This window comes from Brachyhypopomus gauderio, chromosome 4, assembly GCF_052324685.1.
Source record: "Brachyhypopomus gauderio isolate BG-103 chromosome 4, BGAUD_0.2, whole genome shotgun sequence".
Classification (NCBI taxonomy): domain Eukaryota; kingdom Metazoa; phylum Chordata; class Actinopteri; order Gymnotiformes; family Hypopomidae; genus Brachyhypopomus; species Brachyhypopomus gauderio.
In genome coordinates, this window is record NC_135214.1 from 7,413,850 (window position 1) to 7,428,191 (window position 14,342).

At 51.5% G+C, this 14,342-nt stretch overlaps 1 protein-coding gene across 1 annotated transcript in view; it reads right to left on the reverse strand.

Moving 5' to 3' along the window:
* LOC143511544 (immunoglobulin superfamily member 3-like) overlaps nt 1-14,342 on the reverse strand; it is a 63,263-nt gene that overhangs the window by 9,025 nt on the left and 39,896 nt on the right. Inside the window, exons 3-4 of the mRNA XM_077001149.1 lie at nt 3,053-3,472; nt 185-260 (exon numbers count right to left, since the gene is read on the reverse strand). Of these exons, the coding sequence (XP_076857264.1) occupies nt 185-260; nt 3,053-3,472 (496 nt within the window). The remainder of the gene's footprint in view (nt 1-184; nt 261-3,052; nt 3,473-14,342) is intronic.

Sequence of the window (14,342 nt, forward strand, 5' to 3'; positions counted from 1 at the left end):
GAACACTGCAGTTCAGGTGGAGGGACCGTAGCTCCTACACCGCCTGGTGGGACGGGCTACGCTCGGTCTCAGGCTGGCCACGCCCCTCCTCTCCCACAAAGGTCTGTGTGCACTAACTGTGGAAGCTGGCTAAGGAAAATGCCCTGAAAACAAAGTGTAACGTGGGAATCTCCATCTGAATCACCGGCCCAGCTCGCAGCGCCCACGCCTGACCCTGCGTGCCTCGTAACTGCGTCTCACTCCAAACAGCGGGTGTGATTCTGTAAAGAGTGTCATCACAGAACGCATGCGCACCCTTCTGATGCCGTTCCACCGCTCTCATAACCAACACCTTCGCCATCCAAAGGAAAGGCGAACGCATCTCACGAGCCGCGTGGACCATTACATCAGATGGTGAGGGGGAGGCCCACCTGCCTACAGCTGCAACTGATTAGGCAACAGACGAGTGTGGGACGAGCTTCACCGCACGTCGTGGTGCGGAGCGTGGGGAAGGCCAGCACGGCCCGCTCCAAACGCCTCCGGCTGAAGCGCTCACAGCCATAAAAAGGCAGCAGAGATGGCAGACGGTGGTGCGGACTGCTCCCTGCGGAGAGGAGGCTGCTCCCCTCCTGGCCCGGCTCGCTCCGGCCGGGCCCGACCAGGCGGTGCCTGGAACTGCTGATGTCACCGCTGATGAGCTTTGATCATTAATCCCCATGGAATCGCTTCATACTAATTCCCCTGGCTCTGGGGAGTCTGATGGGGAGATGCCCAAGTCGCATTTGGCAGTGACAAACGAAAGATTAACCAAACGGCTGCGATAAAACCACGATGAATGATGGTGTCAACAACCCCCAGATCACAGCTCGGAGAGGACAGGAACAGGCCAGATCAGACTGGTACATGTCACAACTGCTGATATGTAATAAGCAATATAGAAAAAGCAAACATACTGAATCCACGATGGTATGATATAATAAAAAGATAAATTGTGCCTTTCACAATACCCAAGGTCAGAAAAACATTTAAATGCATGTGCACACACATGAGTTGGTTTTGGTTGTTTGTGGGCTGAATCTAACTCTAGGTCAGGAACAGCTTCAACAAGCTCAGATTTGGCTCAGCTTTCTATGCCAGGAAGGGCGTCATTAGCGTTAGCCCGCCTCCAATCTGAACACCTCCACCTACACCTAGCATTAGCCCGCCTCCAATCTGAACACCTCCACCTACACCTTATACATCACACTAATGGAGTCATTAGCATTAGCCCGCCCCAAATCTGAACACCTCCACCACACCTTATACATCACACTAATGGAGTCATTAGCATTAGCCCGCCTCCAATCTGAACACCTCCACCACACCTTATACATCACACTAATGGAGTCATTAGCATTAGCCCGCCTCCAATCTGAACACCTTCACCTACACCTTATACATCACACTAATGCATACCTGTCAAGTGTCCCGTTTTGGCCGGGACAATCCTGTATTTTACCGCTCTGTCCCGGCGACGTCCCGTATTTTTATTTTCCAGAAATATGCCCAGGAGATGTCCCCATTTGTAGCTAGAAATACCACTAGAAATTTTTAATTTTTTTATTCATTTGTAGTTCAAAACATATTTGGGGTGTTTTTTCTTCACTTTTCTTCCATTCCAAAGATGTTTTCGTTTCTCCTACAGCCTCGATTGCGGCTATATGCAAATAACTGATTATGCAAATTAGGCGATGACGTCATATACGGAAAATGTCCCGTATTTTTAAATACAAAACTTGACAGGTATGCACTAATGGAGTCATTAGCATTAGCCCGCCCCCAATCTGAACACCTCCACCACACCTTATACATCACACTAATGGCGTTATTAGCATTAGCCCGCCTCCAATCTGAACACCTCCACCTACACCTTATACATCACACTAATGGAGTCATTAGCATTAGCCCGCCCCCAATCTGAACACCTCCACCACACCTTATACATCACACTAATGGAGTCATTAGCGTTAGCATGCCCCCAATCTGAACACCTCCACCACACCTTATACATCACACTAATGGAGTCATTAGCATTAGCCCGCCTCCAATCTGAACACCTCACATACACCTTATACATCACACTAATGGCGTTATTAGCATTAGCCCGCCCCCAATCTGAACACCTCCACCTACACCTTATACATCACACTAATGAAGTCATTAGCATTAGCCCGCCTCCAATCTGAACACCTCCACCTACACCTTATACATCACACTAATGGAGTCATTAGCATTAGCCCAACTCCAATTTTGAGCATCTCCACCCATGAACGTGTGCATGATGAACTTCATCTTATTAACACACGACATTTGCGTGATTGCCTGGAATCACGGTTAGTGGAGAAGGAGGGTAACAGGTCCACAGGGTAACGTGAACATACGAGAACATCTGTGATGGACCACTGACACCCAGCAGTGACACTCACACGAAAAACTCGGATGAACCATCAGGAGCTCAACGACAGCTTCATGCCACACAGACGGTGGTGCACCACCCAAACACTGCTGAGCTGGTGTGGGGCGTAGGTGTGAGGCAGCTGTTCTCAGTGTTCAGCATGTTGTAAAGCCCTGTTAGCTGCATCCCACACAGCTGCTGCTTGACCTGTCCCTGTGCAGGACTGAGAATGTGTCATGGTGGAGACATCCGGGTGGAGGAGACATCTGGGTGGAGGAGACTCGCAGGTGGAGGAGACTCCTAGACTCCATATCCAGCACCAGCTGCTGTGAAATACAGCATTCCAGTGTGGGGAGGGCAATCTGGAGAGTCTGACTGCCATGCTGACATGATAGAATCCCACATCATACTGAGTCAAGCAAGGGACCAGGGTCAGGGTTAGGACCAAGGTTAGGGTTAGGGGGTAGAGTTAGGACCAGGGTCAGGGTTAGGACCAAGGTTAGGGTTAGGGGTAGAGTTAGGACCAGGGTCAGGGTTAGGAGAGGGTTCGAAAGGGTTGAAGGGTTAGGAAAATGGAACAGGGATCATTACCCTCATGGGCCATGCGTCACCCACAGGTCGGGGGTTCCTTACACTCACCTGTGGGCTGGACTTTCACAGTGGTCTTGTCGGACTGCTTGCGCGTCATGGCGTACCAAGAGCGGTCCGGGTCTTGGATCCACTCAGAAGCCTCGCAGTAGAACTGGCCCTGGTCTGCGGGCTGCAGCTTGTAGATGGTGAGCCGGTAGGTGCTGGCACTGGTCTTGTCCAGCCGTAGGTCTCCGGAGGCGAGACGCTGGCGGTAGGACCCGCCGGGCCTCAGCACGAACTCCCTGGAGAGGGTGACGAGGTCGCGGGGTGTGCCGGAGGGCTCCTCGGCCGGACGTAGGTACCAGCCCACCGCCAGGTGTGTGTGCTGAGTGGTCTTATGCGTGACCTCACAGCTCAGCTGGAGTGTATCGCCCTCCACCGTGGACAGGGACTGGGCCACTGACGTCACCGACAGCGTGTCGGGAATTACTGCGGGTAGAGTGAGAACGACAGCCTGGATCAGACAGGACCAAAACAAGAACTTTCGTACAAAAACACCTCAGTGGGACACATCAACGTTTGAATTTAGTCTAGCTGTGTTGTTCTCACCATCAACCTCTCATTCCTCCGTATCCTCTCAGCAGATATCTCTCTATTCCCCTACTCCTCTGCACATCTCTCTTCCTGGATATATGTCTCCGTCTCTACCCTGTCTCTGTCTCTTTTCTGTCTCTTTCTCCCCCTTTCTCCTTTGATCTCTGTCTCCATCACCACTCTCTACACACTGTCTCTTGGCAGACAGTCATCTGCCCGTCACTGGCTTCTCTCTCCATCTTCAACATGTCACCATGGAAGAAGTGTTTCTACATGCCTATGAGCCTGTGCTTGTGTGTATATGTATGCATAAATAAAGGTCTGTGTGCAAATTTGTCACAGAACCACGATTCATGTTCAACACACAGACATACAGACTCACAAGACATGCTATCTTTTGCAATGCCCAAGATGCCAGGATTTTGTTCCTTCTATCTCTCTCTCTCTCACACACACACACACACACACACACACACACACACACACACACACACACACACACACACACACACACTCACACACACACAGTCCTCTATCAGCACTGCGTCCCCCCTGCAGACAGCTACACACGAGCACACCAGCTCTGTCTCTGCGCGCCCTGATTAGCCTCCCTGCTCACACAGCAGCGCAGCGAGTCTGGCTGGTACCGCTGGGCCCGGCCCGATAGCATCTCTCACTCAGATCCGCTCCTGCTGGCCTGCTGACGACCCGACAGAGTTCTTCGTGTGCGCACGAGCAGCGTGGTGCACATGAACGAGCACCACGCTACACCGCTGTGACCCGTGAGCTTACATCCCTCTTCTGCTGACGTTCTCTCCGGTTCCGAGGTATCAGTTCCCCACATGCTTTTGTTTTGAGCCACTCGGGAGAATGAAACACATTTTAAACGCACTGCAGCTGTACCAGTGACGGAAGGACAGGAACTCTTCAGCAGGTTCTGAACAGGACTATTTATAGACTACAAAAAGAACAAGGGACGCAGATAGAAGCATTTGAGGAGGAAGGGACGTCTACACTGTGTAGGCCACTGTCTACACCCAGGGGCGGTTCTAAAGAGCACACGTAAATGCCCCCATATATATGGATGTGTGGTCAGTGTGTGGACGCTGGTCAGTGTGTGGACCCTGGTCAGTGTGCATGGGCATCTGTGAGAGAAAATATCAGTCAACAGATCAAGGGGACAAAGGCAGAATGAGGGCGGGACGAGGGCGGGGTGAGTGTGGGATGGGGCGGGGCGAGGGCGGGGTGAGTGTGGGATGGGGGCGGGGCGAGGGCGGGGTGAGTGTGGGACGAGGCAGGGTGAGTGTGGGATGGGGCGGGGTGAGTGTGGGATGGGGCGGGGCGAGGGCGGGGTGAGTGTGGGATGGGGCGGGGCGAGGGCGGGGTGAGTGTGGGATGGGGGCGGGGCGAGGGCGGGGTGAGTGTGGGACGAGGCAGGGTGAGTGTGGGATGGGGCGGGGTGAGTGTGGGATGGGGGCGGGGCGGGGGCGGGGCGAGGGCGGAACGAGGGCGGGGTGAGTGTGGGATGGGGGCGGGGCGAGGGCGGGGTGAGTGTGGGAGGAGGCGGGGTGAGTGTGGGATGGGGCGGGGTGAGTGTGGGATGGGGCGAGGTGAGTGTGGGATGGGGGCGGGGCGGGGGCGGGGCGAGGGCGGGACGAGGTGAGTGTGGGTGCTATGGGTGCTGGGATGCTATGGGGGTGGGCTGAGGAACAGACAGTGTGCTCAAACCTCCATTCTGCCCTTGTGTTTTTCTGTTGTTGAGAGTTTCAGTCCCTCAGTAAGTCTTTGTTGCCTAATGAGCTAGTCTGGGCTTTCAGCCTTATCTGAAGCTACTGTCACTACAAATGTAGCTCTAAATTCACACTGTCACCGCAAAAATAAAACAGAACGAAGATGCTTCAAGGTCCTCAAAGGCCCCAGCAAGCGAGCTCACTTTAAACACGCTTTCTTCCTCTCCCTCAGAGTCTAGGACGCAAACGAAAAAAGCTTGACTGTGTTACAAAAGGCTCGGTGACAGTCTCAGAAAGAGAGAGTCAGACAGAGCTGCAATCCTGTGTGTTTACACCGGCACGTCTGTTCAGACCCTGGGGCCGACGTCATTGGGGTCCGTCGGTATGAGCTCACTGCTTAAAGCTCTTCACCACAGCCCACCACCCTCACATGACTGAATGTGTACAAGCAAGCTGCTCCAGGCAAGCTGCTCTACTCAGGGTTAACACACACACACACACACACACACACACACACACACACACACACACGCACACACAGGTTTCCTCCATTACTCACATTTGCCTTTGCTCAGAGTATTTACAAGAGATGGAGAAATGGGGCAGAGAGAGAGAGAGAAAGAGAGAGGGGGGCACAAAGAAAAGGACAGAGATAGAGAGAGGGAAAGGAGAACCGAGAGACAGAAGACCCAAGACTGCTAGTGAAGCAAGAGAAATGAGTGAGATGAAGGAGAGAGAGAGGCAGAGGTATGAAGGAGTGAGAAAGAGAAAGAGAGACAGAGGGATGAAGGAGTGAGAGAAAGGGATGAAGGAGTGACTGGTCACTGGGAGTCTGGAGCATTAACAGCACACTCCAGCCACTAGACTCCTACCTACTACTACTACTACTACTACCATTACTACTATTACTACTACATACTACTTACCCCTACCTACTACTACTACTACTACATACTACCTACCCCTACCCACTACTACTACCTACTACATACTACTACTACTACTACTACTACTACTACTACTACATACTACCTACCCCTACCTACTACTACTACTACTACTACTATTACTACTACATACTACTCACCCCTACCTACTACTACTACCAGTACCTACTACATACTACTACTATTACTACTACATACTTCCTACCCCTACCTACTACTACTACTACTACATACTTCCTACCCCATCCTACTACTACTACTATTACTACTACATACTTCCTACCCCTACCTACTACTACTACTATTACTACTACATACTTCCTACCCCTACCTACTACTACTACTACTACTACTACTACTATTACTACTACATACTTCCTACCCCTACCTACTACTACTACTACATACTTCCTACCCCATCCTACTACTACTACTATTACTACTACATACTTCCTATCCCTACCTACTACTACTACTATTACTACTACATACTTCCTACCCCTACCTACTACTACTACTACTACTACTATTACTACTACATACTTCCTACCCCTACCTACTACTCCTACTTGCTACCCCTACCTACTACTAAATACATGCTACTACTACATACTACCTACTTTTACTTACTACCCCTACCTACTACTAAATACATGCTACTACTACATACTACCTACTTTTACTTACAGTACACCCAAAGCTGCGTCTCTCAGAACTGAGCCAAGAACAACAGTGAGAGGGAGTGATGAAGAGATGGAGAGTGATGATAGACACCCCTACCTACTACTACTACCAGTACCTACTACATACTACTACTACTACTACTACATACTACCTACCCCCTACCTACTACTACTACCTACTACATACTACTACTATTACTACTACATACTTCCTACCCCTACCTTCTACTACTACATACTTCCTACCCCATCCTACTACTACTACTATTACTACTACATACTTCCTACCCCTACCTACTACTACTACTATTACTACTACATACTTCCTACCCCTACCTACTACTACTACTATTACTACTACATACTTCCTACCCCTACCTACTACTCCTACTTGCTACCCCTACCTACTACTAAATACATGCTACAACTACATACTACCTACTTTTACTTCCTACCCCTACCTACTACTAAATACATGCTACTACTACATACTACCTACTTTTACTTACTACCCCCCACCTACTACCCCTACCTACTACTCCTACCTACTCCCTACTTCTACACCCAAAGCTGCGTCTTTCAGAACTGAGCCAAGAACAACAGTGAGAGGGAGTGATGAAGAGATGGAGAGTGATGATAGACAGAGAGAGTGAGTGATGAAGAGATGGAGAGAGTGATGGAGATAGACAGAGAGAGTAATAAAGAGATGTGAGCAGCACTGAACATCTCCTTCTCCCACTGTGTTCTGCTTCACACCAGAGGACAGCGGCACGGTGCTTCAGAAAGACAAACAGTGGCGTGGAAAGAATAAATGTTCCAAGTGTGAAGAGATTTGGGCCAGAGGATATAAGGAGCCTCACTCCTGTTCATGGAGGTCAATGATGGTCCATAGTGTGTGTTTGTGTGTAGGTGTGTGTGAGTGTGTGTTTCAGAGCAGCCTTAGATGCATTCATCCCATTCCAACTCAGTAACGAGAACCTGACAATCGTCATGATAACTGTACCACCCAAACACAAACGTGTTACCCAACAATGAGGAGCTACCCTGACCCACAGCTACCATTAGATACTACGTTTTGTTACCATAACAACTTCCCAACAAGAGCAGCAGCAATGACTGTTTCTATGCCAACAATAAATTCTTGACTTGATATGATTTATGGTTTAACATTCAGAGGACATCAAATAAGTTATCTCAGGATGTTGAGGCAGGAGATCCAGAGAGATGTAGGAGATTCAAAGAGAATCAGAAGATACAGAATGAGGGTATCGAGAATCTGGGAGCTGGTGCGTTAGGCAGACAGTCAGGGAGACGTTCCTGCACGTGTCCGGACAGCCAGGGAGACGTCTTCGCAAGTGTGCGGACAGTCAGGGAGACGCTCTTGCACGTGTCCGGACAGTCAGGGAGACATCTTCGCAAGTGTTCGGACAGCCAGGGAGACGTTCTTGCACGTGTCCGCACAGCCAGGGAGACGTTCTTGCACGTGTCCGCACAGCCAGGGAGACGTTCTTGCACGTGTCCGGACAGCCAGGGAGACGTTCTTGCACGTGTCCGGACAGCCAGGGAGACGTTCTTGCACGTGTCCGGACAGCCAGGGAGACGTTCTTGCACGTGTCCGACGTTCTTGCACGTGTCCGGACAGCCAGGGAGACGTTCTTGCACGTGTCCGGACAGCCAGGGAGACGTTCTTGCACGTGTCCGGACAGCCAGGGAGACATCTTCGCAAGTGTTCGGACAGCCAGAGAGACGTTCTTGCACGTGTCCGGACAGTAGTCCCATTTCACCCACACGTTGAGTGTGTGTGACTTTGCTGCAACTCCTACAACAAGATGTTAGTCTCCTCCCCATCTATGAGAGGGACACATCGTCATGGCCTCATATCTTAATCAAAGAAAGTGTGTTACAGAAACTGACATGAGCTTCATACTTCTCCTCAACATGTGGCCAGAACGTCTACCAGGACCAGGAGGCCGTTGGCCCTGGGCTCAGATGCCTGAGAGGGGCCTGGAGAGAGACCCAAGACTTCCACTGCACTCCGTAACTGTGGACTAGTTAAATGAAAATGTCCAGGGCTGCCGGCTGGTCTGCTGGCAGACCTGCTGGTGGAGGCTGGAGGTCTCCTCAGGTGTCGGAGATGAACATGTGGAGAACTAGCCGAGAGCAGCAGCCTGCATCCTCTTATCTGCTGCTGCAATTCAATTTGCTGTGTGGCTGAGTAAAGACAATGAGTGAAGTGAAGGAGCATCTCCCTCCTGGAGCTCCAGGAGATGAGGCTGTCCTCCACAGAGAGGAGAACGTTAACTCTGCTCATCTCCATTACAATATCAAACAGCCACGCCTGCAAGAGGCACTGCCAATTAACATAATCCCGCCGTTAATTCAAATGCAAAAAGCGTTAGGGATTAATTAAACAATTAGCGGAGAAAAGAACAAAGGATAAGTGGGAAATATGCCCCCCCTCCACACACACACACACACACACACACACACACACACACACACACACACACACACACACACTCCCAAAGGCATGCTCGTTTCCTTGACGCGGGTTTGGACACTTTCTGGGCTCATGAGAGAGAGAGTAGTTCTGAGGAATATGAGGGTTCAAAGCCACTGAAGATGAAGGTGTGGTGCATCGGACATTTCTGTGTGATGTGCAGCTCATCAGGGCGGTGTCAGGGCGGTGTCAGGGCGATGTCAGGGCGATGTCAGGGCGGTGTCAGGGCGATGTCAGGGCGGTGTCAGGGGACTAAGGCTGCCTTAGTTGCTGCCGTTCATTCATGGAGCTTCTCTAATTGCTTCACTCACCCACAAGGTCCACATCACGACCCCTGACTATGCCGGGACCCCTGACCACACCTGTCCATCAGCGATAACAAGATAACTTACTGTGCGCAATGAGAAAATATGGCAAGGGATGAAGAGAGACATAAAGAGAAAGAGAAGAGAGAGAAAACAAACTGCAAAGGAGAATCTAAGAAAGAGAACAGTCAGGAAAGCAAGTCTACACAGAGGAGGTCTGCACAGAGGAGGTCTGCACAGAGGAGGCTTCAAGAGGTCATGAGCTTTTGGATGGGTCTGTGATTTCTCTCTTAAACTCTACATCAAATCCTGCTGAGAGAGAAGAGAAACAGTTTAGCTGACCTCTCCAGCAGACCTGCTGCAAACTGTCTGCTTCAAACACAGACCTGCTTCAAACTGTTTGCTTTAAACGAGACCTCCTTCAAACCCGACCGTCCATTTCTCATAAACACACACTCCCCATCTCTCCTATACCCTACAGCCAACATGACCTCTTTCCTTTCTCTAATACAGAACACAGACTCACACACGTTCACGTGCAAGTGCTACAGGTAGTCCTCTGACTCGAGTACACACTCCTTCCTGCAGTTATTCGAAAGCATGAAAACTCATTATGATGCATAAGCCACCAACAGGCATGTGCACGCCCACACACACACACACACACACACACACGCACACACAGAGCTAAAAGACTAATGCTGTGCTGAGATGGCGGAGTGTGTCGCAGTGAATCTTGCAGAGTGGCTCCCGATTGTGTGACAAGAGAGAGAGAGAGAGAGAGAGAGAGAGAGAGAGAGAGAGAGAGAGAGAGAGAGAGAGAGAGAGAGAGAGAGAGAGAGAGAGAGAGAGAGAGAGAGAGATGGGTTTTATGTAATATAAATAAAATAAGAAACTCAGAACCCCTCCACACGCAGGTTCTCCTACACCACAGGCTACTAGCCTGGTCACTGCAGTTACTAAAACTGAACCTAAATATGTTCAAGGAAGATAAATCTAAATAGAAAACCTCCCTACAGCTTTTGAGAGAAACACCACCACAGCACCACCACAGCACCACCACAGCACCACCACAACACCACCACAACACCACCACAGCGACCACAGCACCACCACACCACCACCACAGCAACCACAAGACCACCACAGCGCCGGTGAAATGGGCCACCCAGTCCAACAGGCCTCCTGGAAACATGTGTCGTGTATGGAGTGTTGGTATTCCGGATTGACGTTAAAGGTGCTCAGCCCAGGGAAAAACCTCCAGCAGTCTGCCCTCCACCCCCCTCCCACATCCACCTCCACATCCACCCCCACCTCCACCTCCTCTGATATATGCAAAAAGCGATGACTACATGCTTACTGTGGAGTGGCATTTTCTTGCTTTAATCCTGACATTAAAGGAGCAAAGGTGTCTGGAGCCCCCTCGCACCACCCCCCCACCCCTTCACGCCCTCTCCCCCTCACTCCCACTCACCCTCACTCCCACTCACCCTCACTCCCACTCACCCTCACTCCCACCCCTTCACGCCCTCTCCCCCTCACTCCCACTCACCCTCACTCCCACTCACCCTCACTCCCACTCACCCTCACTCCCACACCCTTCACGCCCTCTCCCCCTCACTCCCACTCACCCTCACTGGTGTAGGCAGCAGTGTTGGGGTCTATAGAGGTGGTGTAGGCAGCAGTGTTGGGGTCTATAGAGGTGGTGTATGCAGCAGTGTTGGGTCTATAGAGGTGGTGTAGGCAGCAGTGTTGGGGTCTATAGAGGTGGTGTATGCAGCAGTGTTGGGGTCTATAGAGGTGGTGTAGGCAGCAGTGTTGGGGTCTATAGAGGTGGTGTATGCAGCAGTGTTGGGTCTATAGAGGTGGTGTAGGCAGCAGTGTTGGGGTCTATAGAGGTGGTGTAGGCAGCAGTGTTGGGGTCTATAGAGGTGGTGTATGCAGCAGTGTTGGGTCTATAGAGGTGGTGTAGGCAGCAGTGTTGGGGTCTATAGAGGTGGTGTAGGCAGCAGTGTTGGGGGTCTATAGAGGTGGTGTAGGCAGCAGTGTTGGGGTCTATAGAGGTGGTGTAGGCAGCAGTGTTGGGTCTATAGAGGTGGTGTAGGCAGCAGTGTTGGGTCTATAGAGGTGGTGTAGGCAGCAGTGTTGGGGTCTATAGAGGTGGTGTAGGCAGCAGTGTTGGGGTCTATAGAGGTGGTGTAGGCAGCAGTGTTGGGTCTATAGAGGTGGTGTATGCAGCAGTGTTGGGTCTATAGAGGTGGTGTATGCAGCAGTGTTGGGGTCTATAGAGGTGGTGTATGCAGCAGTGTTGGGGTCTATAGAGGTGGTGTATGCAGCAGTGTTGGGGTCTATAGAGGTGGTGTATGCAGCAGTGTTGGGGTCTATAGAGGTGGTGTAGGCAGCAGTGTTGGGGTCTATAGAGGTGGTGTATGCAGCAGTGTTGGGGTCTATAGAGGTGGTGTAGGCAGCAGTGTTGGGGTCTATAGAGGTGGTGTAGGCAGCAGTGTTGGGGTCTGTAGAGGTGGTGTAGGCAGCAGTGTTGGGGTCTATAGAGGTGGTGTAGGCAGCAGTGTTGGGGTCTATAGAGGTGGTGTATGCAGCAGTGTTGGGGTCTATAGAGGTGGTGTATGCAGCAGTGTTGGGTCTATAGAGGTGGTGTATGCAGCAGTGTTGGGTCTATAGAGGTGGTGTATGCAGCAGTGTTGGGTCTATAGAGGTGGTGTAGGCAGCAGTGTTGGGGTCTATAGAGGTGGTGTAGGCAGCAGTGTTGGGGTCTATAGAGGTGGTGTAGGCAGCAGTGTTGGGGTCTATAGAGGTGGTGTAGGCAGCAGTGTTGGGGTCTATAGAGGTGGTGTAGGCAGCAGTGTTGGGTCTATAGAGGTGGTGTATGCAGCAGTGTTGGGGTCTATAGAGGTGGTGTAGGCAGCAGTGTTGGGGTCTATAGAGGTGGTGTATGCAGCAGTGTTGGGGTCTATAGAGGTGGTGTAGGCAGCAGTGTTGGGGTCTATAGAGGTGGTGTAGGCAGCAGTGTTGGGGTCTATAGAGGTGGTGTAGGCAGCAGTGTTGGGGTCTATAGAGGTGGTGTAGGCAGCAGTGTTGGGGTCTATAGAGGTGGTGTATGCAGCAGTGTTGGGGTCTATAGAGGTGGTGTATGCAGCAGTGTTGGGGTCTATAGAGGTGGTGTATGCAGCAGTGTTGGGGTCTATAGAGGTGGTGTAGGCAGCAGTGTTGGGTCTATAGAGGTGGTGTAGGCAGCAGTGTTGGGGTCTGTAGAGGTGGTGTAGGCAGCAGTGTTGGGGTCTGTAGAGGTGGTGTAGGCAGCAGTGTTGGGGTCTGTAGAGGTGGTGTAGGCAGCAGTGTTGGGTCTACACCCACGTCCACACGCAGACCTCTGCAATAACAACGGTTGTATTTTTGCTTGATTGAGGACAAGAATACACAGAGGGAGGAGAGAGACCGACAGAGAGATAAATGGGGACAAGGGGCGGGGCTGAGAGTTCAGACAGGGGCGGGGCTGAGAGTTCAGACAGGGGCGGGGCTCAGACAGCACAGGAGAGGTGGGAAGTATAGTGTGTAGAGCAGAGTGGAGTGCTCTGAAAAGAGGCTTGTGTGTGTGTGTGTGTGTGTGTGTGTGTGTGTGTGTGTGTGTGTGTGTGTGTGTGTGAGCGCTAACCTGGGGCTGGATCACCTTCACAGCCTTCTGCACGTGTGTGTGTGAAAGAGACGCGAGGTCTGTTTACCGCCCAAAGCACCCTGCTTCAGCTTTGATCCCATTGCTCTCCACTCAGAGCTGACAACACGAGCTATCTGCTAGTGCTAAAGGGTGTGTGTGTGTGTGTGTGTGTGTGGAGGGTGAGGGAATCGTCGTAAAAAGACACAAAGGAGGAGAAGCTGTGGGCAGAAGAGAGGTTATGTTCCCAGCAGGGGGCGCTGTGTAGAAGTCCACAGCACTTCTCTCCATTACTAATGTAGCGGCCGCCTGGTCCAGTGTTCTGCTCATCGGAGCGCTAGCACGGCGTAGCGAGACCAGCATCCATCAGCCCCGCTCACCACGCTCACAGCTCTCCTGCAGGAGGAGCACTGGCTCCCCCCACCACTCCTCCTCCTGTCTGCGCTGATAAAAGGCCGGAGATCACGGCCCCGCTGACAGAGCGGTAATTGGGATTCACTCGGCGAGGAGACAGAGGAGAAGATGTAGCGTTCCCCTCCAGAGGGAAACATCACCAGACGTGTGGCGGTAAGGGAGACGTTCAGCCCCCAAACACACACTCCAGACATCACACTCTGCTCGATGCAGGACAGGAGAGACGTACCACCCCCAAACACACACTCCAGACATCACACTCTGCTCGATGCAGGGCAGGAGAGACGTACCACCCCCAAACACACACTCCAGACATCACACTCTGCTCGATGCAGGGCAGGAGAGACGTACCACCCCCAAACACACACTCCAGACATCACACTCTGCTCGATGCAGGGCAGGAGAGACGTACCACCCCCAAACACACACTCCAGACATCACACTCTGTTACTGCAGGACAGGAGAGACGTACCACCCCCAAACACACACTCTAGACATCACACTCTGCTCGATGCA